Source organism: Rhea americana, unplaced genomic scaffold, assembly GCF_003343005.1.
Source record: "Rhea americana isolate MKP2758 unplaced genomic scaffold, rheAme1 scaffold_120, whole genome shotgun sequence".
NCBI classification, from domain to species: Eukaryota; Metazoa; Chordata; class Aves; order Rheiformes; family Rheidae; genus Rhea; species Rhea americana.
Genome location: NW_028185262.1, coordinates 2,990,355 through 3,013,151, shown reverse-complemented (window position 1 = coordinate 3,013,151; position 22,797 = coordinate 2,990,355). Strand labels below are relative to the sequence as shown.

Genomic DNA, 22,797 nt, shown 5'->3' with positions numbered 1-22,797 from the left:
GTCGCTGTCGCAGGTGGCCCTGGCCGTGTACAGCTACCGCAGCCTGCCCTGGATCCTGCTGAACCGCTCCAGCGACCTGGGCACCGTGCTGGAGCAGATCCGCGCCCTGCGCTACGAGGAGCCCAGCGGCAACGCCATCGGTGAGGGCCCGCGCGGGCCGGGGGCGCAGCCGGGCCGGGCGCCGCCGCCCGCCCCTGCCGCTCCCCGTTTCTTTTTCTTTTTTAATTTCTTTACCAGGGGCTGCCATCACCTTCGCCGGGAGGTACCTGCTGAGCCCCGGCGCGGGGCGCCGGCCCGGCGTGCCRGCCGTGCTGGTGGTGCTGGCGGACGGCCCCTCCGCAGACGACGCCATCGCCGCGGCCAGGGACGTCAAGGCGGCGGGTGAGTGAGGCGGGGGCACGGGGCAGGCGGCTCGGTCCGGCCCGGCCGGCCGCCCCCGGCATGGCTGCTCCAGCCTGGGTGCCCCTGGGGCGCTGAGGGTGCTCCCGGCGCAGGGGTCCGGGTGCTGGCGGTGGGCTTGGAGGGGGCGGACCGGGAGCAGCTGCGCCGCGTGGTCACCAGCGAGGACCCGCGGTACGTCTTCCACGGCGGCGATGCGCTGGAGGAGCTGGAGGGCGAGCTCACCGACGACCTCTGCACCATCATTTCCACGGGCAGGGTAAGGGCTGGGGCACCAGGGGGGCTGGGCGGGGGGCGCAGCCCCGCGGCAGCGGGTGTGCTCATACGGCCTCCCCTTGCCTCTGCAGCCGGAGCCGGAGCCCTGCGCCGTGCAGTGCCCCAGGGTGAGCAGTGCTGGCGCCACGCGTGGGGCTGGCTGGAGGGAGCAGTGTGGCGTGGCGTGGCGTGGCGTGGCGTGGCATGGTGGGGAGGTGGAGGCTGGGGCTGGGGCTGGCAGAGGGGCCGGTGCCCCGCGAGGCAGCCCCCTAACCACCTGCCCCATCTTGTTGCAGGGTGAGAAGGGGGACCCTGGCCAGGTGGTGAGTGTTTTGGTGGCCCTGGGGGACTTGTCTCTGCTCAACCTCGCTGATGCCAACCCTAGATGGTTKCTAACCTCTGACTCTGTCTGTAGGGGCCACAAGGACGTGTGGGGCCACCAGGTCCCCCTGGAGAGCCGGTAACGTCACATGTGGGGGGACGTGGGGGAGAGGGGAAGATGAGCACTGCAGCAGCCCCGGCGCCCTGTGTCCYGCCGGCGGGTGGGGGCTGGGGCAGGGACCCGCGCAGCCCTCAGCCTGCCCTCGCTGCTGGGTCACCGCCTGCCGCCCAGCCCGTCCTCCCCTCTGTCCGCCCCAGGGCCGCCACGGGCTGCCTGGCCCTCCGGGACCCGCAGGACCGCCGGGCGCCYCGGGAGAGGTTGTTGAGCGGCCAAGCAAGGGCGACAGGGTGAGTGCCTGCGACCCACGGCCACCCAGGGGGTTCCTCGGCGTGGGGGCCGCGCCTCCCTCCTGCGTGTCTCCCAGCCCAGGAGGGGGAGGTTGTCTGGGAGAGCCTGACGCTGRGGGCTGCACCGTCACACTCCTCTCTCCCCAGGGATTCCCAGGAGCTGACGGGGTGCCAGGAAGCCCTGGGCGCCCCGGGAACCCCGGACCCCCTGGCCAGCCGGTGAGTGCGGGTGTCCCCCCGGTTTGTGCTCGTTGCACAGCCCCCACCCAGCCCCACGCGGCCCCCCGTCAACAGGCTCTTTCCTTTGCCCTGCCTCCTCTGCCTGCTCCCCCTGCCCACCCCTGCCCTGCACCAGGACTCTCTGTGGCCAACAGGGTCACGGCTGCCCCCAAACTGCAGCCCCCAGGCCCAGCGTGCTGGGCGGGCTTGGCTCGTCCCCCCATGCTGGGCTGGAGCCCCTAGCCCCATCCTGTCCTGTCCCCGCTCCCCGGCTGGCACGGACAGGCACTCACGCGTGCAGGACGTGCTCTCACCCCTTGGGCTGTGTCTTGCAGGGCAACCAGGGCATCCCTGGCCCCCGAGGGGATCCTGTAAGTATGGCACCACCCCTCCCCGCTCCACCCCGCTCCCTCGCTGTCACCCCTCTGCTCACTCTCGCCTTTTGTTTCTCAGGGGCCACGGGGGCCGACAGGACTTTCTGGCCCAAAGGGGGAGAAGGGCGAGCCGGTAGGTTGCCACTGGGCACTCCTCGGCCTCCTGGGCCTCCCAGCACTCAGTGTCTGCCCTGGGGTCTTCCCGGGGCCCCCCCAGGGCCTCCCCACCTCCTGGCTCAGCCCCTGGCCTCGCAGTGGCATAGGGGGCTACTGCCCTCTCCCGAGCACTCAGTGGGGTGCATGGGGACGCTGACTTTTTCCCCTTGTGTAGGGGGAGCCCAGGGTGATCATGGACGGAGCGCAGGGACGGAAAGGGGAGCCAGGCACGCCGGTACGTATAGCAGTGGCAATGCCGGGGTGGGTGCAGGACCCTCCGCCAGCATCCCCTGGCCTCTGCCGCGTCCTGAGCTGATGGAGCATCTCTCATCCCCCAGGGCAGCCCTGGCCTCCCCGGCAGCCCCGGCCCCCGGGGACCATTTGGAGATCCTGGCCCTCCTGGGCCAGCTGGACCCATGGGCCCCCCAGGAGAGTCTGTGAAGGTATGTCCCCCCAGCGCTGCACAGGGACAGCCAGGGGATGCACAGATGGGTGGACAGACAGACAGCAGCTCAGCACTTGCTCCCCGCACCATGCTCCTGGCCCCGTGCAACTGCTTTTTCACTTTGCCCGCTGCTCATGGCTGTCCCCTGCATGTGCCACCAGCAGACTGTGCTCACGTGCATACGTGCACACATGGAGCTGTTCCTAGTGCTGGCAACGTGCAGTTGCCCTGATGCCACTGTTGATGGACTCAGTCCTGCGTGACACCCCCCCCCCCATTGCAGCAGGGGATAGAGGGGCACAGGCAGAGCGCAGACCAGCCCTCACCCTGTTTTTTGCTCTTGTAGGGGGAGAAGGGTGACCGTGGAGAGAGGGTAAGTGGCTCCATGTTGCCCTGGCTCCTCTGCCCTACTTGGGTGGGGGTGTTGTAGATATGGGGCACTCCGCAACATGTCCCGTGGATGCCTGAGGACACTGCAGCCCCTGCTGGGTGCAGGTGCTGTCCCACCAGTGGGCAGCTTGCAGCACCCTCACAGAGAGCCGAGCAGGGTGGTGGAACTAACCCTTGTCTCTATAGGGTCCCCCTGGRCTGGTCGATGGGGCAGCGCCACAAGGAGAGCCTGGCACCCCGGTGAGTCTGGCCCCAGAGCCAGCGGGGAGGGAATGGGGGGAGCGAGACCATGGGCAGCGTGCGTCCCTGAGGGCTGAGCCGTGCCCCTCACCAAGCCCCTCTCTTGCAGGGCCTGCCTGGGGACCCCGGGCCCCGGGGCCCTGCCGGCCCCCCCGGACCGAAGGGGGACAAGGTGAGAGGGTAGCAGGGCCTCATTCCCCTGCCCTGTACTAGGCTCAGTCCTGGCTGCCTGGGGCGTCAGAGCCCTGCTCAGCTCTCTGTCAGAGCCACGTGTCCCCCATGTCGTGAGCACAGCCTCAGCTTTCCGTCTCCCCAGGGTGACGGCGAGGAAGGTTTCCCAGGGCCGCCCGGCCGCCCAGGGGACCCGGGGGTTCGGGTGAGTTTCCTGAAATGAGGTAAGGCCGGCGGGGACYGGGATACTCAGCGAGGGGACCGTGGGATCGCTCCTGCTCCGGCCAGCCTGGGCGTTTGCCTCCTTGGCCAGACCCCAAAATGCACCGATGGCAGGGCTGTGACAGAGGTGACATCTTTGCCCTGCTTTCTAGGGCCCTCGGGGACCGCCAGGGGAGCAGGGAAGGAAGGTGAGTAYCAGGAGCAGCCGAAGCGATGCCCCAGTCGATGGGGCGAAGGAGAGCGCAGGGGTCTCGGTACCATGCTGGGACCCGTGGTGGCCGGCTGGACCACCCTCTGCAGTGCGTGGGTCCTACCAGCCTCTGACCCRTCCTTCCTCCCATGCCAGGGAGACCGTGGGCCGCCGGGTGAGCTGGGAGAGATGGGCGAGAAGGTGAGGTGTTGCTGGAGGGGGACTGTGCCCCTCGGACAGCATCTGTGGGTCCCCACAAGCCTGGAGGGGACTGGGGAGCCAGGATGGGAGCTGGGGGCGCAGTGCCTGCGTCCCTCCTTTCCTTGATGCAAAGGGATCTCCACAACGCTCCTCTGCTTCGTTCYGCAGGGAGACCGCGGTGCGCCAGGCCCCGAGGGCGAGAAGGTAGGTGGCTGGGCTGTTGGGGCACTTGCCCTCCCTTGCCATCTCTAGGACCAGCCRTCCCTGGCATGGGGCAAGGTGACGCCTCTGATGCCTTCCTCTTCCTCTCCTCTCCCAGGGCGAAGCGGGGTCCCCGGGGCGCCCGGGGCTGTCAGGCAGAGAGGTGAGTCTGGCTGTCGGTGATGCCAGCTTCAGTGTCCTGGAAGGCACCTTGGAGAGGGGCTGGTGCCTGAGGGGCGCGGTGGCCTTGGTGAGGGTCTCCCCTCTGGGGCCGGGCACCGCTGGCTCTCTGAGGGGTGTCTCTTCTCTCCACAACAGGGAGCCCCTGGACCAGCTGGCCCACGAGGGGAGAAGGTGAGGAAGAAGAGGGGGGTCTGGCTGGGCTGCTGGGGGCTGCCGGGAAGGGGGCTGGTGCTGACACCCGTCTCTCCCACAGGGCRATCCAGGAGCACCTGGCGAACCCGGCAAGCCGGTAAGTGATGCCTGCCTGGGGTGTGTGTGGGGGGTCTACCTGCACCCCCMAACTCCTGATGGACTGGATGGGGGATAGGTGCCTCCCTGGGGGCCGTGGGGGCCAACGGGCAGKGAGCTGCGCGCAGCACTGTGTCCCCTCTGCTTCCCCCCAGGCCTCCAGCACAGCTGGCGTCAAAGGAGAGAAGGTAACCGCAGCCGTGCTGTGCCTGCTGGTGCTGCCTGCTGCTGGCACCTCCGTGGGCGCAGAGGGCATGGGGGAGCTGCTGGGTGCTGCGCCCTGGGCAAGGGGCACTGCACAGGGCAGCTCCTGGACAGGCCGCAGTGCCAGAGCGGTGGTGGGCACTGCCCAGCCATCCCCTGCCCCGCTGCGGGATGGGGAAGGAGGGGAGCGCAGTGGTGGTGGGGGTGGGGCTAATGGGGCCATTTCGTCTGCTGCAGGGTGACAGAGGCTTTTCGGGAGCAGAGGGGCCCCCTGGCCCCAAGGGCAACGCAGGAGATAAAGGAGCCCCTGTGAGTATTGCCTGGGGCTGGCCCCGGGGCGCAGCCTGCCCCGGGGCTGGACTGGCTGTGGGGTCCCTCCTGCTGCGCCAACCTGCGTCTCCTTGTGCCTAGGGTGCCCCTGGCCTGAGCATCCCGGGCCCAGCTGGCCCCAAAGGCGAGCAGGGCGACCGGGTGAGTCTGGGGTGAGAGCGTGGGTCCGGGGTGCTGGCTGGCACCCCCACGCCTTTTCCCAACGTTGGGGTCCCCAATAACCCGTGTCCTCCCTCTCCGACCCCTAGGGTATCGTCGGCCTCACTGGCAGGAGCGGCCCAAAGGTAATGGCATCGTGGGAGGCGTCGCTCCTCCACTGTCCGTCCGTCCGTCCGTTCCGCGGAGGCTGTTCCCTCCGGCCTGTGCTGTGTGCAGGGTGCTGCATGGTGCTCTCGGCCATGCTGAGCCTCTTCTCCCTGTGCCAGGCGCTGCACAGGGGGACGTCTGTCCCTCCTGCGCCGGTGCCAGTGCCTGTGTGGTCGCCCTGCTGCAGCTCTCACTCGCTCCCCCTTTTCCCCTCTTGTCTAGGGTGACCCAGGGGAGCCTGGCGAGAAGGGCGAGCCGGGACGAGCAGGCTCGCCGGGGCAGATCGGCCCRCGTGGGAAGGAGGTAGCATGGGGCAAGTGGGCAGGTGGCGGGCCCTGGGGTACCACCGCTTCCCCACGGAGGGGCCGTGGGGCACTGCTGCTGCAGCGTCCCCCGGGAGAGTGGATGTCCCTGCGAGGGCATGTGTGTGCTCGGTGGAGAGCAGTGCTCAGAAAGCAGAGGGGACACCGGTGACTTGGGCTTTTCTTTCCCCCACTGCCCTGGATGGTGCCTGCTGATCTGCACTATAGGGAGAGCAAGGAGAGAAGGGAGATGAAGGCACCCCGGTGAGTGAGAACTCCTTTTCCTGCCCCACCTGCTTCACCYCCTCCGATTCCTCCGGCCATACTCACCTCCTCTCTCCCCCAGGGTGAAGTGGGCTTGCCTGGCAAACCTGGAGACCGGGGCCCTCGGGTAAGTGCTGGGGCTGGGGGGACAGGTTAGGGTCCGGTAGCCTTAGGGCTGGCTCACAGTAATGCACRTGCTCCCTCTGCCCCATGGCCCAGGGCCTCCCCGGATACCGTGGCCCTCCTGGAGAGAAGGGTGACCCAGGGGACCCAGGTCCTGAAGGCAGAAACGTGAGTACCGCCTCTCATGTGCCGCTGGCACCCACTTCCCCATGGACATCACCATCCCATGGGCACCTGCTGTCGCATGTGTATCATCATCCCATGGGCACCCACTTTTCTGTGGGCATCACCATCCCATGAGCTCCCACTGCCCCATGGACATCATCATCCCATGGGCACCCACTTTTCTGTGGGCATCACCGTCCCATGAGCTCCCACTGTCCCATGGGCATCACCATCCCATGAGCTCCCACTGTTGCATGTGTATCGACATTCCATGGGCCCCCACCCTTCTGTGGACATCACTACCCCATAGTTATCACTGTTGTATGGACATCACTGCCCYGTGGGCACCCACTGTCCTGTGGGCATCACCACCCCATGGGCATTACCACTCTGTAGGCACCCACCATCCTATAGGCACCACCACTCCATGGACACCCACTACCCCTAAGTCCTCCCTCCCCTCCTGCCTTCACCCCATCCCTTCTCTCCTGCAGGGCAGCCCCGGAGCACAAGGCAGCAAGGGTGACCGCGGGGAGCCGGTGAGTGGCRCTTGGCCGGGATGGACGTGGGGCCACCTGCCCGTCCCTTTGTTACCTCCCAGGGCCTTGTCCTCCCAGGGTTTGCACCAAGTCCTGCTAACTCTCTTCTCTCTCTCCTTCTCACAGGGGCCTCCCGGACCCCCAGGACGTACTGTAAGCTCTGCCCCAGTTCCCCTTTCCCTGCTGGTGGGCCAGGGCCCAGCCCTGTGGAGTCTAACTCTCCTTCTCTGCCTTGCAGGTTGATGGGGGCCTTGGGGGAGTGGGAGAAAAGGGCGAGAAGGTAATGGACAGCCCCAGGAGGAATGAGTGGGTCCCCTGCAACTGTGGTGGTAGGGTGGGCCACTGTGGTCCCCTGACCGGGCTCTGGCTGCCCAAGGGGGTGCTGCTGAGGTCCTGGTGTGCAAACTGCTTCCCACTTGAAACAGTCCCTAGCCACACGGAGCTGATGCGCAGCCCGGCTTTGCAGGGGTAGTGTGCTAGAGAGGAGGTGTCTTATTGCAAGGTGCTGGAGGCTCGAGGCGGTTTCGGCTGCACTATGGCTGTGCTCCGTAGGGTGCTGGAGGGTGTCCCGGTCCCAGCCCGTGGCTGGCGCTTGGCTGTTCCTTGCTCAGCTGTGCTGCTTTTCCTCTTTGTCATCTTCAYGTGGCTCTCCTGGCTCGCTGGGTTGCATTTCTTTGATCAGTAGCATCAGGGAGCTGTGCTGAGTCCAGGGACGCCGGTTTTTCAGCCCGTGCCCACATACGCCAGCTTTTGCTGTTAACCTGTGTGCTGTAACAGGACAGATGCTTGGCGTGAGGCTTGCTTGGTGCAAGGCTTATGGCCAGGTGCTTGTGGGGGCGACCCTGTTTCACCAGCCACTGGGCAATACCTTCTAAGCACGCTGCACTTCCCCGGCAGGGAGAGCCCGGGGACCCCGGCGAGGATGGTGCGAAGGGCGCCAAAGGCGAAGCTGGCTCCCCTGGCCTGCCCGGAGAGAGGGTAGGTCTCTGCGTGCCGCTGCGGGAGGTGACAAGATGGGCGATGCTCTTCGGCAGAGCCCGTGGYGTGCGGGACGGGCACCTGGGCAGGCTGCTGCCGGCTCCCTTCGTCTTCCCCGAGCGCTGGCGCTGAGCGTGGCTCTTTCTCTTGCAGGGCATCGAGGGCCCCCGGGGCCCCTCTGGTGTGAGGGTGAGTCCCCCCGTTCCCTTCCCTGTGGGGGGCGGAGCGGGGGGTCTGTGTCCCGCTCGGCCCCTGCTGGGGGGCAGCACACTTGCTCACTTCCCTTCCCACCCTGCAGGGTGACCCCGGGGACCGAGGCCTGCCAGGAGAGAAGGTACAAGGGGGGCTGGGGGCAGCCCCACGGTGCCCTGTCCCTCCCCGCACACCGCAACCCTCACGCCCCTCTCTTGCAGGGTGACCGTGGCCCGCCGGGGCTAGATGGCCGCAACGGGCTGGAAGGCAAACCTGGGCCGCCAGGCCCCGCCGGGCAGAGGGTGAGCTGGGGAGGGGGGTCCCTGGGGGCGCCCGTGCCTCCAATACGCTCCCCAGGGCCTGCTGCCCTCCACGTCAGCTGGCGACGCCTCGCGGGCGGCCCTTGGGGACAGGGTGACCTTGCGAGTCCCTGCCCTTATGTCCTTCTCTGCAGGGCGATGCCGGGAAGCAGGGGGACCCCGGCCGGGACGTAAGTACCCCCTGGGAGTGCGGGTTGGGGTGGCGCCCCTGCGGGGGCTTGTGGCACTGCCAGCTCTGGCTAAGCATCCCGACCTGTGCTCCTTGGTCTGGGGTGGGATGCCGGGAGCATCCCTCATCCCAGGCAGAGAGTGCCACTGTTCCTGAGGCGCTGTCCCCAAGCCGGCCGCGGGAGGCGGGCGCCCTGCCGCTGGGTGCCCGAGCGAGGCCCTGCCTCCCCTCATCCCCTCTTCCTGCAGGGACTGCCCGGGCTGCGGGGGGAACAGGGCCTGCCTGGCCCCATTGGCCCCCCGGGGCCGCCTGGCCTCCCTGTAAGTACCTGCCACTTGAGGCACTTGGGGCTGCCTCCTGCCCCGTCTCCTCTCCGGCCGTCCCCAGCCGGCTCCTTCTGCCCGGCTTGCCCTGTACTTCTGCCCCAGGGACCCCGGCTGTCCGTGCCRGGGTGTGCTGGGGGGGCCGGGCACTGGCTGCTCTCTCACTGCCACGATCTTTCCAGGGCAAACCCGGTGACGATGGCAAACCAGGCCTCAATGGCAAGAACGTGAGTAGGAGCTGTGGGGCTGGGGACCAGCAACCCCAGATCCGCGGTTAAATCCTCGGCCCTGGGCATGGGAGGCGCGTGGCAAAGGGCTTGCTGTGCTTGGAGCCTGCAGCACCAGCCCMATCCTGCGCAGGCCTCACGCCGGGGCATCAGGACCAGCCTGCGGCTGCTGGGAGCTGGGCACTGACCCTGGGCTTGCCTTTCCAGGGGGAAGATGGGACACCAGGAGAAGATGGGAGGAAGGTAAGGAGCAGAGCTCCAACTGGCCCTACCRCGCCTGGTAGCACCTGCTGGCCCAGGATCTTGTTTGGAGCACCTCCTCGCCAGGGAGCACCTTCCAGGGGCATGCTGATGGGAGAAGCATCCTTTTAACTCCTCTTTCTTCTCTTCTTAGGGAGAAAAAGGTGATGCTGGTGCCCCTGGCAGAGATGTGAGTGCCACAGTGGAGGGGAGATCCCTGCCTCATGGGCAGTGGGAGCTGGTGGGGCACATGYGCCCTGCTGGGATGGCGCAAGCCACCCATGGTGACGTTTCTCTCTCCTGACAGGGCCGCAGTGGTGCCAAGGGTGAGCAAGGGGACAGCGGCATGCCAGGCCCCCCCGGCGCCCCCGGCCTCCCCGGCGTCCCAGGGCAACTTGGACCCCCAGGCCAGGTGCGTAGTCCCCATGGCTCCCTTAGGGCAGTGCCCCGTGTGTGCGGGTGCTGGGTGCCATCATGTCCCCTCTGCATCTTCCAGGGTTCGCCAGGCCTTCCCGGCATTGCTGGACCAAAGGTAGGTGACTTCCCCAGCCCACCCCTGAGCCCTCCAGGGCGAAGGCTCGGGGGTCCCCGTGCCAGAGGGGGGGAGTGCTTGGGCCATCCCAAGGGGCTCCGTTTCCCCAAYGGGTGGGCCAGACCTTCACCAGAGTCGGCACTGAGCAGCCCATTCCTGCTGCCCCCCCAACACCTATGCTGTGTTTCAGGGAGACCCAGGGGAGCCTGGATCCAGAGGGGAGCCGGTGAGTACCCAGCACGGAGCATGGCAAGCTGAGGGCACCCCGGGGTGGTGGGGATCRCTGCCCATGCCCTAGGCAGCTCTCAAAAGTGAGCGCAGGGCCTCTGTGCCCCACTGTGCCRGAGCTGTGGTTCAAGGCTGCTCCGTGATGCCCTGCCCAGCTCTGTCACCCACAGACTTGTGGACAGGACTGAAGGGCAGGCTCCWGGGAGCCCCACTTGGTGCTTCTCACTGCAGCATTGACTCTGAAACCTACTGAGGGCAGCATCAGTGCCATTGTAGGTCTTCTCATTCCCTCTTGCCCTGCWAACCTAGGGGCGACCAGGCAACCCCGGAGCACGCGGTGAGCCTGGGACAGCAGTGGTAAGTTCCCCGCTGGCCTGCCCGACCTCCAAATAAAGCTCCTACCCTGGGAGGTCGGCGAGGTTGGGACATTATCCCTGGGGGAGCGAAGCCTCCAGACCCCTGATAGTGTGAGCCGGCTGGCACTGGCCTCATTTTTAATGTCCTTGCATTGCAGAACATTGAACGTAGCCTGGAAGCCCTTGGCATCAAGGTACGTAGCCAGCGGCCTGGGGCCCCGCTCAGGGGCCGGGGGCTGTTCCTCCCGCTGGCTGCCGGAGGAGGGACACGGGTCGTGGGGCTGGGAGGTGGCGGGACGACCTCCCTCACTGGTGGCTCTTTCTCCCTCCCAGGTTTCCTCCCTCAAGGAGCTCACRGGTGCCTACGATGGGAGCTCAGACACGTTCCTGCCCGTGTCCGAACGCCTGCGGGGCCAGAAGGGCAGCAGAGGGGAGCCGGGGGAGAGAGGGCTGCCAGGCAGAGAGGTGAGCGACAGCCGGGCACAGTGCAGCTGGCTCGGAGACTCGGGCACCCTTGGGAGCCGCCTGCCTTCCCGGGGCTGCCCCGGCCCTGCCGGTGCCTCCGTCCTGCCCTGGGGTTTTGGGGCGCCTGCCCTGCGGCCCGGCTCTGGCAGCAGTGCTGTGTTTTGCAGGGCTCCATAGGCTTCCCTGGCGAGCGAGGACCCAAAGGTGACAAGGGGGATCAAGGTGCCCCCGGCCCCCAGGGCCCCATGGGCCGTGCCGTGGGTGAACGGGGCCCCGAGGGGCCGCCCGGCCAGCCAGGAGAGCCCGGCAAACCGGGGATCCCCGGGGTGCCGGGCCGGGCTGGGGAGCTGGGGGAGGCCGGGAGGCCCGGCGAGAAGGTGAGTGCCGGTGGGGCGAGGGTTGGGGGCCCCCTGCCCACCTGGGCTCGCTGTGACGGGCACCGCGTTGTTTCCCCAGGGCGAGCGAGGCGAGAAGGGCGACCGCGGCGAGCAGGTGAGCCGGGCTGGGAACATGGCCCTCCCAGGCCCCCGCCGTGCCGCTGGCTGGGCTGGCAGCCGCGCGGCCCTCAAAGGGACGGAGCTCTCCGTGGGGCGTGGAGACGCTSCTGTGGGTGAGCCAGGGGCGGCCCCGCTCCGCTGTGCCCCTCCATCCCTCTGACGCTCCAACCGCTTGTCTCGTCACCAGGGCAGAGACGGTTTGCCGGGGCCCCCAGGGCCCCCGGGGCCCAAGGTAGGTGGTGCATACTGCTGGGAACTGTCCCCGGGGGCACGCGGCCCTGCTCGTGCCTCCGGCGGCGGATAGCTGTGTCCACCCTGACCGTGCTGTGCCTGCAGGCGGACGTGGCAGAGGGCAGCCTCATGGGCTTCCCGGGTGAGCGTGGCCCTGCCGGACCCAAGGGAGCCAAGGTGCGTGTGCCGGGGAGAAGGGAGTTGCGGGGCCAGGGCAGCGGAGCTGATGGATGAGCGCTGCCTGGTCCTGGCGTGCCGTCCCGGAGCCGTGCATCCGGCACTGGCCCCTGCGCTCGGGACGGCAGGGGCGAAGCGATGAGCTGGGCCGAGAGCCGCGGGGCGCAGCGAGGACAGTGTCCGGAGCCACGGCACGGCGGGAGCACAGCGTTGACGGCGTCTCGCTTCTCCTCCCCGCAGGGCGAGCCGGGCGCCGAGGGCGAGCGCGGACCCAAAGGAGATAAGGTCTGCGTGTAGTAAGTCTCTCGTGGCTTCTCCATCTCTCTGCTGCTCTCTCGCTCCCACGTGCTCCCTTTCCGGGCTCGGCGCCGGCTCTCTGCTCTCCTCTCCCGGTCTCTGACGGCTGCGACCGCCCCGGGCATGGTGGGGGCCTGGGGCGCTGGGGCACCTCTTGTTGGGCGCGGGCGGGATTGCGGAGCAGGCTGGGAAGCCCTGGGCCGCGTGGGAACGTCGCTGTGTCTAGCGCAGCTCCTGCAGCCAGGCACCTCTCCCCGACGCAGGGCGAAGCCGGGCCGCGGGGTGAGCGAGGAGAGCCGGGCGAGAAGGGCAGAGACGGCTTCCCGGTGAGTACGGCATGCCCCCCCCCCTCCCCCACTGCCAGACCCCTGTCCCGGCCCTGACCCTGGCCCTGGCCCTGTCTTCTCGCTCTAGGGCCTCCCGGGAGAGAGAGGGCTGGCCGGCCCCGACGGGAAGCCGGTGAGTGGGGCTGGCGCCTGTGGGGCAGGCAGCGCGGCGTGGGAACGGGCTGCAGGGGGACAGGTGGGAGGGTCCTGCGGTCTCGCACCCGCCGCCAGCGGCATTGCGAGAGCGTTCACATGCTGTTTTATATCCTTCCCTCCCATGCAGGGCCCACAGGGCTTTAGGGGGCCTCCCGGCCCGGCCGTAAGTACCCCCTCGGCCGTGYGTCCGGGTACAGCGCTCTGGTGCTGCGCTCGTCCTTGCAGGAGCGGGGAGACCAGGCCTGGCCGAGCGGGGCTGCTTTGGGGGTCGCTRGGGTGTCGCTAACCCGCCGGCTTTGCCGTGGTTCTTTCCAGGGCTTGCCAGGTTTCCCCGGTGTGCTGGGCCGCCCGGTAGGTGTCTGTGCCACCCGCATGCCGCTGTCCCCCTGCGTGCGCACAGCCAGGGCCCGCTGGCCTGGCTGCACCCTYGCCCCCCGGCGCCGCGGTGGGCTCGGCACGTGTTGCTGGGAGCTGACTGGGTTTGCCCCCGCTTCGCACGGGTGCTCGCCAGAGCCGCCAGCGCTGTCCGGTGCGCCCCCTGCCAGGGGACACATCTTGCAGTGGGGAAAATCASTCCCTGCACTGACTGCATCCTTCACCCCTTCAGGGCAACCAGGGAGACCCGGGCCCCCCAGGACCTCCGGTAAGGATCCTCCCCCTGTCCCGGGGCTGCACGGTGACCGTGAGCTGGGGCTGTCATCTCACGGCAAAGGGCAATGGGATGCTGCACGGTCCCGGCGTCCCCTGCCCGTCCCACGGGGCTGGGGGTTCAGCTGCCCTGGTGGTAACGTCACCTTGTTCCCTGCAGGGCACTGCCGGCCCGCCGGGCACCCAGGGCCCRTCTGGGATGAAGGTACGTCGTCGCCTTGTTCGAGGCGGCAGAGGGGAAGCGACGCCCTGCCGGCGTCAGGGCCTCTCCGGAGGGCGGCAGGCTGTACGGAGCATTGCTGGGGGGGGAGCTTCAGGCTGGCCATCGCTGCTCCAGGGGCTGGGCTGGCCCTGCCGGGGGGACGCGTGTGAGGCACAGGTCCAGGGGAGGTTCGGGAACCCATCTGGACATGAGCTGCTACATGCTTGGCCTCCTGTCTCCTGGCCGGGCTCCTGCAGCCAGGACCGTGGTGATCACAGGGAGGCCTTGGTGCAGGGCTGACTCTCTCTYTCCTCTCTTTGGTGGGGGGTACATGGTGTTTCCCTGCAGCGTTTTGGGAGGCTCAGGGTCTGGGGAGCCCCTTGGTGCGGGCAGGGGCCTTACCCACCGTGGGGGTGCGGCTGTGACCGCGATGGCCGTGGGCTCACGGGCCGGGGCGGTGGGACTGACACAGGTGCTCTCTTTGCAGGGAGATCCAGGGGAGCCTGGCACCAGCATCCGAGTGAGTCACTGCGCCCTCCTGGGGCTCCCCGTCCCCATCGGCACCCCGAAGCCAGCCGGCACCTTCCCGTGGGGACTCCTTGTTCCTCACCAGCGGAGACGCAGCAGCCCCCGGCTGGCCCCGCYGGGTCTGGCTGCGCCGAGGGCAGCGTGGCCTCTCCTCTGACACGGCTCTTTGCATTGCAGGGCTTGCCCGGTCCCCAGGGCAGCATGGGGCTCCCCGGCCCCCCYGGTCCCCCCGGCCTTGTGGTAGGTCTTTGGAGCGCTCAGCAGCCTGCTCCTCAAGAGAGGCTCTTTCTGCTCCCTCGGCTGTGGTTTCACCTTCTGGTTGTGCCTCTCTTGCAGGGCCCGCAGGGTGCCCCCGGGCTGCCAGGACAAGTGGTGAGTGCACCTTTCCCGCTGCCTCCGGTCCTGGCTCTGCCCACAGCATCCCTGTGTCCTGCCTGATCCGGGCGGCAAAGCCAGGCTGCCGTTGGCACAGGGTGCCCAGGCTCCCCGGGGAGCCCTGTGGGAGCACCAGCCGTGGGGCGACTCGCTGCCCCCAGCGATGCCGCACAGMCCCAGCCCCTCTCTTGCCATCCGCAGGGGGAGAGCGGGAAGCCAGGCGTGCCAGGGAGAGACGGTGTGCCKGGGCAGGACGGCGAGCCGGGGCTGCCCGGGAAGATGGTACGTTGTGGGATGCCCCCGGCCTCTGGCGCTGGGGACGCTGAGGAGYGGGTGCGCGGGGCTCAGCCCGGGGTGCTGCACCCGCTGGGCCCGCTGAGGCTGATGGCTGTGCTGTTTGTGCCAGGGCATGCCAGGACCTACGGGCCCCAAGGGAGAGCCAGGGGACGCCGGAGCCCCAGGGCAGGTGAGTGCAAAGCTCCTGCTGGCACCAGCCGGGAGCTTCCCCTGCTCACCCTGGCCCCGGGGAGCACCCCCATCACAGCCCTGCTAACCAGCCGCCTTTCTCCCCTCYGCCCCAGGCTGTCACCGGCCCTCCCGGCGCCAAAGGCGAGAAGGTAAGGAGCTGGGGCGCGATGCGGGTGGGAGCTGCTGCGTGGTGCCCTGGGGACGTGCTGCAGCGCCTTCCCCCTGCGAAGGGATGCCGCGGCGGGCCGGGGGCCGCGGGGCCTGGCGCTGGCGTGCCTGACCCTCCGTGTGTCRCTGCAGGGCGAGCCAGCACTGATGGAGGGAGTCCTGCTGGGTGAACCCGTAAGTTGGCCCTCCCCGTCTCTTCCCCTCACCATCCCTCCACCTTCTGCTTTGCAAAGCAGCCCCTAACGCTGCTCTCCCTCTCCGGCAGGGCTCCAAGGGCGACCGGGGCTTGCCTGGCCCCAAGGGAGAGAAGGTGAGGAGCTGCCATGGGCGGCTGGCGGGGAGGAGCCGCAGGAGCGTGGGGCTCCCCGCAGCCTGGCTGTGTCTGCTCCCCTGTGCGCGTCACCCACCTGTGCCTTTTGCTTGTTTTCCCTCTGCCAGGGGGAGCCTGGAAGATTTGGGGAGCCTGGAGATCCCGGGGAAGATGTGAGTAGGAGGCCCGCGGGGATGCCGGGGTGGGCTGATGCCGCCTGGCAGGGTCGGAGTCCTCCGGCTCCAAGCACCGGGCGGTGAAGCAGCGTCACTGCTGCCTCATGGGAGCCCCGTGCCTCTGCTGGGGAGCTGGTGGGAGCGCGTGTGCCCCGCGTGGGCACCTCTACCCACGCACCCACCGCCTGCCGCTCAGACCTCCCTCGTGGCTTGGTGTCCCCACAGGGAGCCAAAGGATCATCTGGAGCTAAGGGGGAAAAGGTAAGTGCCCCTTGTCCTGCGGGAGCAGGGTGTCCCCCAGGCACTGGGGGAGCTTGGCGGGGGGGGGGCGCAGTGCCCTCGAGACCCCCAGGACTCCTCTCCTGTGCCCAACACGTGGGTGACTGTCCACGCGCTCTCTGCCCACCYATGCAGGGCTCTCCTGGTGTCGGCATGCGGGGACCCCCGGGACAGGACGGACCTCCCGGCCTGAAGGTGACCTGTGCCCCTGCGTCGCCGCAGCTCTTGCTGTGTGCCCGGACGCCCGGGCTGTGTCCGGCTTGGCTGGCCATGGGAGTGGTGTGCTCCCAGGGTCTCCCTGGGGGCTCTTTCCCCATCTTTCCTCTCTCTGCTCCAGGGGGACACTGGCTTGCCAGGCCCACCGGGACCCCCAGGCTTGGCAGGTGTCGCCGGGACCCCAGGTCAGCCTGGTCTGAGGGGAGACAACGGGCAGCCGGGCCCGCCGGGTCCCCCCGGAGAGAGGGTAAAGGATACGGCTCTCACCTGGCCTCACTGCATCCCCCCACGCAACGTGGGGCCCAGGCCCTGGGGGCATGCCGGGCTGCGGGTGCCCCGGGACGGGGGGCAGCGCCCCTTGTGCCCCTCACCGGTGTTTCTCTCCAAGGGTCTGATCGGCTTTCCTGGGAGAGATGGCACGTCTGGACCAGTGGGACCACAGGGCCCCCCGGGGCCAGCGGTGAGTGTGGGGCCCCCCGAGCCGTGGGGTGCCGGAGCTGGGTGCCGGCGGCGGGGACAGACACCTGGACCTGCCTGGGAGCGTCCGCCCGGCCGTGCTGCCCCCGGGTGCTGCACCRGGGCTGGTGCCTGCTCGGGGCTCCGCAGCTGGGTGGGAATATYTGCTTGAGCCTGGAGGGAGGCGTGGGGGTGTCCGGCACGGCGCTCCCACCGTGGGARCAGGGCAGCTGGGATCGCCCCCAGCAGGAGCAGGGGCAGCACCCAGCCGGCCCCGGGCCCCCCGGAGCCACTCTGCTCACCCATCTCCTTCCTTTCAGGGGGCACAAGGGGCGTCAGGCCTGAAGGGTGACAAGGTAGGACTGGGGCAGCCCCCTAGCCCGGCGTGGAGGGGGGGCCGTGCGGGACCCTCACCAGGTCGCAGCAAGGGCACTAACATGCTCTGGCTTCCCCCCCCACACAGGGGGACCCGGGGGTTGGGCTGCCGGGAGCCAGAGGCGAGCGAGGAGACCCAGGCCCGCGGGTACGTAGCRGGGCTGAAGCGCCGCAGCCGGGCTCTGGGGCTGCCTCCAGGCTGGCTCTCGCCCAGGGTGGCGCCGGGGGGCTCCCGTTCCCAGCCCACCGTTTCGCTTCCCTTTTTGCTCTCGCAGGGTGAAGACGGGCGCCCGGGGCTGGAAGGCGACCGTGGGCCAGCGGTAAATTCCCTTCCCCTCTCCTCCCCTCCCCGCCTGCACTGCCAGCCTCCTCGCTGCCTCACCATTGCTCTCCTCTCTCCTGCAGGGCTTGCCTGGGAACCGTGGGGAGCGTGGGGACAAGGTAGGGGACCTGCTTTTGGGGGGCGCGGGGGGCTGAGCGATGCAGCCCCCGCGGACTGGGCTCCCCGTGGAGCGGGTGCTGCCCTGTCCCCATGCAGGCACCTGCCCCCGCACCGTCAAACCCTTTCTTGCAGGGAGACGTTGGGGCCGCGGGACCCAAAGGAGACAAGGTGGGTCCCCGGGCACCTGGGGCCGGGGGGCAGGAGGGAGGGCGGTGGCGCTGCCCCCCCTCACCCCCGCCTCTCTCCTGTGCCATGCAGGGCGACACCATGGTGGTGGAGGGGCCTGCCGGAGCGCGGGGCAGCAAGGGGGAGCCGGTAAGAGCCTGTACCCCACGCCCGTCTGCCCCATGCCCGCTCCCATCCCCACGGGCAGGGCTCTCCTGTGCACCCCGCGCCTGCCCAGGCAGCTCCTGCCCTCGCGGGGCTGCTCCGGCACCCCTCTCTCCCAACGCATTGCGGGAGAGATCCCGCTGCCGCCTGCCGAAAGCCTCGCAGAGGCTCCCCGCGGCCTCGGAGAGCGGGCCGACCCTGCRACGGGCCCTGCCAGGGGAGGTGTCTCTCGACCCCCATCCCCTGACCCCCTCTCTCTACTTTCCCCCTGCAGGGAGAGCGTGGCCTGAAGGGCTCCGAAGGGGACAAGGGGGACAAGGGGGAGCCAGGCATCCCCGGAGAGAAGGTAGGGGGCTGCAGGGAGGGCTGGGGGGCTGGGGCCGCTCGGCTGTGTCCAGCAGGCTGTGGARGGGGCGATGGCCGCAAYGCAGGGGGACCAGAGCATGCTGGCRTCSTCYTGCCCCACGTTCTGCAGGCCCYAGGCACAGCGCCCGGGGCGGTGCTTGGCACCCTGGTGCGGGGAGCTGCTGCAGCTGTGCCATGGCTGCAGACAGCCCTGTGGCCCCGTGGCCATCGCGGTTTCTGCTTGCAGGGAGCACGGGGCGAGCAAGGCGACAAGGGCTCCATGGGCTTCCCCGGGGCGCGTGGCCCCGGCGGGCAGAAGGTGAGGACCCGGGCAGCCGCTGCCGGGACGCACGGCGGGCACAGGGCACCTCCAGCCCTGACCTATGCCTTTGCCTTTTTGCCTTCCGCAGGGAGAAGTCGGCGCRTCGGGAGAGCCTGGCGAGCCGGTGAGGACCCACGTCTCGGCCGGTGCGACCCCACCGCGGGACGGGAGCCCTGCATCGTGCTCTGTTTGCTTCTCCCACAGGGCCAGCCGGGACGGGACGGCATCCCTGGAGCCCGGGGAGAGAAGGGCGACATGGGACCCCTGGGCATGCGTGGCCCCAAGGTGCGTCGGCCCCGTGCACGCTGAGYCGGGCAGGGACCTGCATGGCGCGGTGCTGCGGGCCTCTGCTGACTTCTCTTGCCCCTGCAGGGTGATCGGGGCATGAAAGGCGCCTGTGGCCTCGACGGGAACAAGGGCGAGAAGGTGAGTGAGTGCCCGTGGGGTGCTCCCACAGCGGGGCTGTGCTGGAGAAGTCCGACCAGTGCCCGCGGCCGTTTGCACCTTGTCTGTTGAGCGTCCGCCAGCTGGGGGAGCAGGGAGATGGCCGAGGCCAAACCTGAGCCCCGCAGCCGCCTCCTGCTGACCACCCTGCGTCTCTCCTGCCYGCCGCAGGGAGAGCCGGGGATCCCAGGCCGCTCCGGGCTGCCGGGGAGGAAGGGTGAGCCGGTAAGTGCAGCCTGGCACCGGGCTGGGGGGACAGGGACACAGCCCATGGCTCACCGCTGTCTGCTTCGCCCCTAGGGAGAGCTGGGCCTGCCGGGAGCACCGGGCTTCCCCGGGAAGGAGGGACTGATGGGGCCCAAGGTAGGTCCGGGTGGCCCCCGCCGGCCCTGCTTGGCTCTGTCTCCCTCGTGGCTCTGGGGGTAAAAGCCACGCTGAGACCCAGCAGTGTAAAACCCCAGGGATGGTCCTGCTGCCGTGACTGCCCTGGGCAGGGCCGGTGCACTTCCCTAACCTTCCTCCCTTCCCCAGGGCGACCGGGGATTCGACGGGCAGCAGGGAGCCAAGGGGGACCAGGGGGAGAAAGGAGACCGGGTGAGCAAGCTGTAAAGGCGCAGCACCCCGTCCCTGCGGCRGGTCCAAGCGCAGCGGAGACGGGTGCCCCGAAGAGCCGTCTGGTGCTGCCCCAGCCCCGGGCGCTGCTCCAGGGTCCGGTGGGGGGCTGGGACATTGGGGCCCCCAGCCTGACCCTCTGCTCTCCCGCAGGGCGCTCCAGGCATTATCGGCGCCCCCGGCCCGCGGGGCAGCGATGGGGTACCCGGCCCCCCCGGCCCACCGGGCAGCGTTGGGCCACGTGGTCCTGAGGGCATGCAGGGCCAGAAGGTGAGTGTCCGGGGAAAGCAGGGCTGGAGAGCACAGGGGGGCTCGCTGGGGTGCAGGGGGCTGCCCTCCTGACACCCCCCCCCCCGCACGCACGTGTGCCTTGCAGGGGGAGAGGGGCCCTGCCGGAGAGTCGGTGACGGGGGCCCGTGGCGTGCCCGGCATCCCCGGCGAGAGAGGAGAGCAGGTTTGTGAGCAGGCACCCAGCCCCGCGCCGAGCGCGCCGCAGCGCGGGACAGGCCTCCCACCCCTGCCTCTGCTTGTCCGTAGGGCAGCCCGGGCAGCCAGGGTCTCCGCGGGGAGAAGGGCGAGCCGGGCATGACGGTAAGGAGGCGTGCAGCGCGGGGAGGTGCAGGGCGGCCAGGAGGCGGCGTGGGCTCCCAGCGGGCTCCCGGTGTTCGGGAACAGGCGCCAGACGCAGCAGGCCGCTTGGGGCCGCGAGCCAGCCGGGCGCAGACCGCCGCCGGGGATGGAGCTCCCCTTGGCTCCGGGCTCTGCTCCGGTGTTTGACTGGCTGCACAGGGAAAACAGTTTTCTGTGTAGCTAAGACTAGTTTTCCTCATTGTAAATTGTGTCTGCTCCCTGTGCGCCGCAGGAGGAGGAGATCCGGGCCTTCGTCAGGCAGGAGATGAGCCAGCACTGCGGTGAGTGAGCCACCCTCACCTTGCCCTGCCAGCCCCTGCCCATGCTGGGGCCTGGTCCGGGATGCGCCCGATCGCCAGCACCGCGGCCGCTTACGCCTTCCTCTCGTCTCCCCCCACAGCCTGCGGAGGCCAGTTCCCACGCCTGGATTCACGTGAGCACTCAGGTTTCGGCATCCGTTCCTTCTCCCTCCCTGTAGCCCCACTCCGTGCACTGAGCTCATCCGTGCCGAGCGGGCCCGCGTTCCCGCGTGTGCACCGAGCTCATCCGTGCCGAGCGGGCCCGCGTTCCCGCGTGTGCACCGAGCTCATCCGTGCCGAGCGGGCCCGCGTTCCCGCGTGTGCACTGAGCTCATCCGTGCTGAGCGGGCCCACGTTCCCATGTATGCACTGAGCTCATCCATGCCGAGCAGGTCTGCGCTCCCACATAAGCCGCAGGTCTCCCGGGGGCTGGAGGTTGCCAGGGCCCTCCAGGAGCCTGTGCGCCCCTGGCCAGTGCCAGGAACACCAGGCTGGCATCCGCACTGTAAGGGCAGGCTGGAGCCCTGCATCGGGGCCATGGCAGTCCCTGGAGGAGCGCACGAGGAGGAGGAGGAGGGTCAGAGCGCAGCAGAGCTCAGGGCAGGAGGCACTGGTGCAGCAGGTTTCTTGGAGGGAGGCAATGAAGCCACGGGGATCACCGGAAGGATCCTGTGCAGTGGGATGGAGAGCGTGGCCAGCTCAGCACGGGATGAGCACCGAAGGCAGCCAGGCGCTGCCTGGGGCTGCCAAGCCAAGGAGGAAGCACGGGGCTGAGCCTGCCGTGGTGCTGGGGTGCAGCAGCTGAGGAGGACGAGCCTGGCATGGGCTGGGACGGGGGCACAGTGAGCTGGGTGGGAGCCCCGGCGGGAGTGAGGAAGCAGCCGGGGCCGCGGCGGACGCGAGACGGGTGCTTTGTCTCCAAGGAGGCTGGGGGACTCATGCCAGGAACAGCTTTAACTTGGCCAAGGGAAGAGGAAGACGCATCCGCCAAGAGAGGGAGCACGGCCAAACAGGTGACGGAGAGCCCGGAGTGCCGCCCCGGCTCCAGTGTCAGCAGGATGCGGCCCCCGCGGGTGCACATCCTGCTCGGGCAGGCCGGCCCGGGCTCCCGGCACACGCTGTTGAGTTGGGCAGCAGCTCCCACCGCCTGCGCGGCGGCTTCGTATGTGCGTGGAGGCCACGTCCAGCCCTGCAGTGATTCTGGGGGACCACCAGACCCCCATCCCGGGGGCAGTGTGTCCGCAGGCTCCTCTCCTCCAGCCGTGGGCGTTTGATGCCAGCTGCAGTGGGGTGTTTTCCCTCCCAGCAGCAGGAGGGAAGTGTCCMGGGCTCCCTCCGCGTCCTCTTTGATGTCTGTGCCGTCTCCTTCCCGCTTCCCAGGTCTCCTCCCTAACTATCCATCCACCCAACCGTTCCCGCCTCTCAATGCCCATGTAGTCCCTGTGCTTAAGTTGTCGCACGCTGAGGAAGAGGAGGGTGAGTGTCGTCCCTGCGCTTTTCATCTYGTAGCTCTGCCTTTTCCCTGCTCTGCCTGTGTTGTGTCCGGCCGTGTCCCTGCCCTTCCTGTGCGGGTACCATGGGATGCCCACCTTCCTGCGGCAGTGCGTGCACGCGCGTGCATGTGCACGTGCGTGTGTGTGYGTGTTTGTACGTGCGAGCGCGTGCCCGTGCGAGGAGGGAGCTGTGGCTGGGCCAGGCAGGCTGGAGGAGGTGGAGAGGGTGAGCAGGGGCTCGGACCCAGGCCCGTCTCACCCCTGCGCGGGGGCGGCTCACGGGCCGGCGTCGTCTCCCAGGGCAGGACACGCAAGTCGTAGCCGATGCCAGCGACCTTGAGTACGAGAGCGTGTACGCGGAGGAGGACTACGACGAGTCCCTGGAGGCGGGCGGCGTGGGGCAGCCCCTGATGAGTGACGGTGAGTTTGCTGGGGTGTCGGGTGCTCCGGCAGGGCTTTCCCCGGGCGGCGGGAGCCTGCTGTCTGAGGCGGGTTTGCTGGTGCTCCCCGGGCGGGAGCTGCAGAGGTGCCTGGCGCAGTGGAGCCGCCCCGGCAGGCTGCGGCKGCTCCCCGTGGAGGGATGCTGCTGCTGCCGCCGCGTCCCCCTGCCCGCTCCGGTCCCAGCCCTCCTGGCCCCAGGCAGAGGCTTCGCCCACTGCGGCGTCCTCCGCCCTGGCTCCCGGTGCTCCGGGCAGGCCAGCAGGGAGCCGTCCGGGACCCCCCCCCCGCCTCCCGCTGCCCTTCCCGTCGGGGTTTCTCCTCTGCCAAGCCGCAGCCCCCTAAACGAGCCCTTCGCTCCGTGTCGGCAGCGCCCGAGCACGGACGGCGGAGGAGAGGGACCGCTGGGAGAGCTGAGCGGGGGCCCCGGGGCCGGCGCCGGGAGGGGAAGGGATGCCGGCGCGGTGCAGCGCGGTGCAGCCCAGCGCTGCGCCTCACCGCCGCTCTCTGCCCCCCGCAGCCCACCCCTGCAGCCTGCCGCTGGACGAGGGCGACTGCCGCCGGTACACGCTGCGCTGGTACTACAACCAAAGAGCCGCCGAGTGCCGGCCCTTCGTCTACGGCGGCTGCC

The 22,797-nt window shown here is 69.2% G+C and overlaps 1 protein-coding gene across 1 annotated transcript in view; it reads left to right on the top strand.

Annotated features, from left to right (window-relative positions):
* Positions 1-4: 4 nt before the first annotated feature.
* Positions 5-22,797, top strand: part of LOC146600485 (uncharacterized) — a gene marked incomplete at its 5' end in the record, with an annotated part of 25,932 nt that continues 3,139 nt past the window's right edge. Inside the window, 94 exons of the mRNA XM_085324747.1 lie at positions 5-140; positions 238-381; positions 495-658; positions 747-782; positions 951-977; positions 1,070-1,114; positions 1,294-1,383; positions 1,531-1,602; positions 1,938-1,973; positions 2,056-2,109; positions 2,308-2,367; positions 2,471-2,575; positions 2,924-2,950; positions 3,154-3,207; positions 3,317-3,379; positions 3,524-3,583; positions 3,753-3,788; positions 3,947-3,991; positions 4,160-4,195; positions 4,311-4,355; positions 4,511-4,546; positions 4,629-4,664; positions 4,819-4,851; positions 5,105-5,176; positions 5,279-5,338; positions 5,446-5,481; positions 5,726-5,806; positions 6,034-6,069; positions 6,152-6,196; positions 6,289-6,360; positions 6,852-6,896; positions 7,023-7,049; positions 7,135-7,176; positions 7,794-7,874; positions 8,028-8,063; positions 8,173-8,208; positions 8,288-8,368; positions 8,521-8,556; positions 8,804-8,875; positions 9,061-9,105; positions 9,313-9,348; positions 9,500-9,535; positions 9,653-9,757; positions 9,842-9,877; positions 10,068-10,103; positions 10,415-10,462; positions 10,620-10,655; positions 10,795-10,926; positions 11,094-11,303; positions 11,383-11,418; positions 11,611-11,655; positions 11,760-11,831; positions 12,072-12,116; positions 12,392-12,454; positions 12,543-12,587; positions 12,926-12,961; positions 13,218-13,253; positions 13,419-13,463; positions 13,948-13,980; positions 14,166-14,228; positions 14,325-14,360; positions 14,565-14,645; positions 14,770-14,829; positions 14,945-14,980; positions 15,132-15,173; positions 15,265-15,309; positions 15,438-15,482; positions 15,711-15,746; positions 15,900-15,959; positions 16,102-16,227; positions 16,369-16,440; positions 16,757-16,792; positions 16,900-16,959; positions 17,087-17,131; positions 17,217-17,252; positions 17,386-17,421; positions 17,512-17,568; positions 17,858-17,929; positions 18,176-18,247; positions 18,339-18,374; positions 18,455-18,535; positions 18,623-18,676; positions 18,866-18,919; positions 18,995-19,057; positions 19,226-19,288; positions 19,460-19,576; positions 19,683-19,760; positions 19,844-19,897; positions 20,169-20,217; positions 20,337-20,381; positions 21,159-21,248; positions 21,616-21,711; positions 22,029-22,148; positions 22,687-22,794. Of these exons, the coding sequence (XP_085180873.1) occupies positions 5-140; positions 238-381; positions 495-658; positions 747-782; positions 951-977; positions 1,070-1,114; positions 1,294-1,383; positions 1,531-1,602; positions 1,938-1,973; positions 2,056-2,109; positions 2,308-2,367; positions 2,471-2,575; positions 2,924-2,950; positions 3,154-3,207; positions 3,317-3,379; positions 3,524-3,583; positions 3,753-3,788; positions 3,947-3,991; positions 4,160-4,195; positions 4,311-4,355; positions 4,511-4,546; positions 4,629-4,664; positions 4,819-4,851; positions 5,105-5,176; positions 5,279-5,338; positions 5,446-5,481; positions 5,726-5,806; positions 6,034-6,069; positions 6,152-6,196; positions 6,289-6,360; positions 6,852-6,896; positions 7,023-7,049; positions 7,135-7,176; positions 7,794-7,874; positions 8,028-8,063; positions 8,173-8,208; positions 8,288-8,368; positions 8,521-8,556; positions 8,804-8,875; positions 9,061-9,105; positions 9,313-9,348; positions 9,500-9,535; positions 9,653-9,757; positions 9,842-9,877; positions 10,068-10,103; positions 10,415-10,462; positions 10,620-10,655; positions 10,795-10,926; positions 11,094-11,303; positions 11,383-11,418; positions 11,611-11,655; positions 11,760-11,831; positions 12,072-12,116; positions 12,392-12,454; positions 12,543-12,587; positions 12,926-12,961; positions 13,218-13,253; positions 13,419-13,463; positions 13,948-13,980; positions 14,166-14,228; positions 14,325-14,360; positions 14,565-14,645; positions 14,770-14,829; positions 14,945-14,980; positions 15,132-15,173; positions 15,265-15,309; positions 15,438-15,482; positions 15,711-15,746; positions 15,900-15,959; positions 16,102-16,227; positions 16,369-16,440; positions 16,757-16,792; positions 16,900-16,959; positions 17,087-17,131; positions 17,217-17,252; positions 17,386-17,421; positions 17,512-17,568; positions 17,858-17,929; positions 18,176-18,247; positions 18,339-18,374; positions 18,455-18,535; positions 18,623-18,676; positions 18,866-18,919; positions 18,995-19,057; positions 19,226-19,288; positions 19,460-19,576; positions 19,683-19,760; positions 19,844-19,897; positions 20,169-20,217; positions 20,337-20,381; positions 21,159-21,248; positions 21,616-21,711; positions 22,029-22,148; positions 22,687-22,794 (5,698 nt within the window). The remainder of the gene's footprint in view (positions 141-237; positions 382-494; positions 659-746; positions 783-950; positions 978-1,069; positions 1,115-1,293; positions 1,384-1,530; positions 1,603-1,937; positions 1,974-2,055; positions 2,110-2,307; positions 2,368-2,470; positions 2,576-2,923; positions 2,951-3,153; positions 3,208-3,316; positions 3,380-3,523; positions 3,584-3,752; positions 3,789-3,946; positions 3,992-4,159; positions 4,196-4,310; positions 4,356-4,510; positions 4,547-4,628; positions 4,665-4,818; positions 4,852-5,104; positions 5,177-5,278; positions 5,339-5,445; positions 5,482-5,725; positions 5,807-6,033; positions 6,070-6,151; positions 6,197-6,288; positions 6,361-6,851; positions 6,897-7,022; positions 7,050-7,134; positions 7,177-7,793; positions 7,875-8,027; positions 8,064-8,172; positions 8,209-8,287; positions 8,369-8,520; positions 8,557-8,803; positions 8,876-9,060; positions 9,106-9,312; positions 9,349-9,499; positions 9,536-9,652; positions 9,758-9,841; positions 9,878-10,067; positions 10,104-10,414; positions 10,463-10,619; positions 10,656-10,794; positions 10,927-11,093; positions 11,304-11,382; positions 11,419-11,610; positions 11,656-11,759; positions 11,832-12,071; positions 12,117-12,391; positions 12,455-12,542; positions 12,588-12,925; positions 12,962-13,217; positions 13,254-13,418; positions 13,464-13,947; positions 13,981-14,165; positions 14,229-14,324; positions 14,361-14,564; positions 14,646-14,769; positions 14,830-14,944; positions 14,981-15,131; positions 15,174-15,264; positions 15,310-15,437; positions 15,483-15,710; positions 15,747-15,899; positions 15,960-16,101; positions 16,228-16,368; positions 16,441-16,756; positions 16,793-16,899; positions 16,960-17,086; positions 17,132-17,216; positions 17,253-17,385; positions 17,422-17,511; positions 17,569-17,857; positions 17,930-18,175; positions 18,248-18,338; positions 18,375-18,454; positions 18,536-18,622; positions 18,677-18,865; positions 18,920-18,994; positions 19,058-19,225; positions 19,289-19,459; positions 19,577-19,682; positions 19,761-19,843; positions 19,898-20,168; positions 20,218-20,336; positions 20,382-21,158; positions 21,249-21,615; positions 21,712-22,028; positions 22,149-22,686; positions 22,795-22,797) is intronic.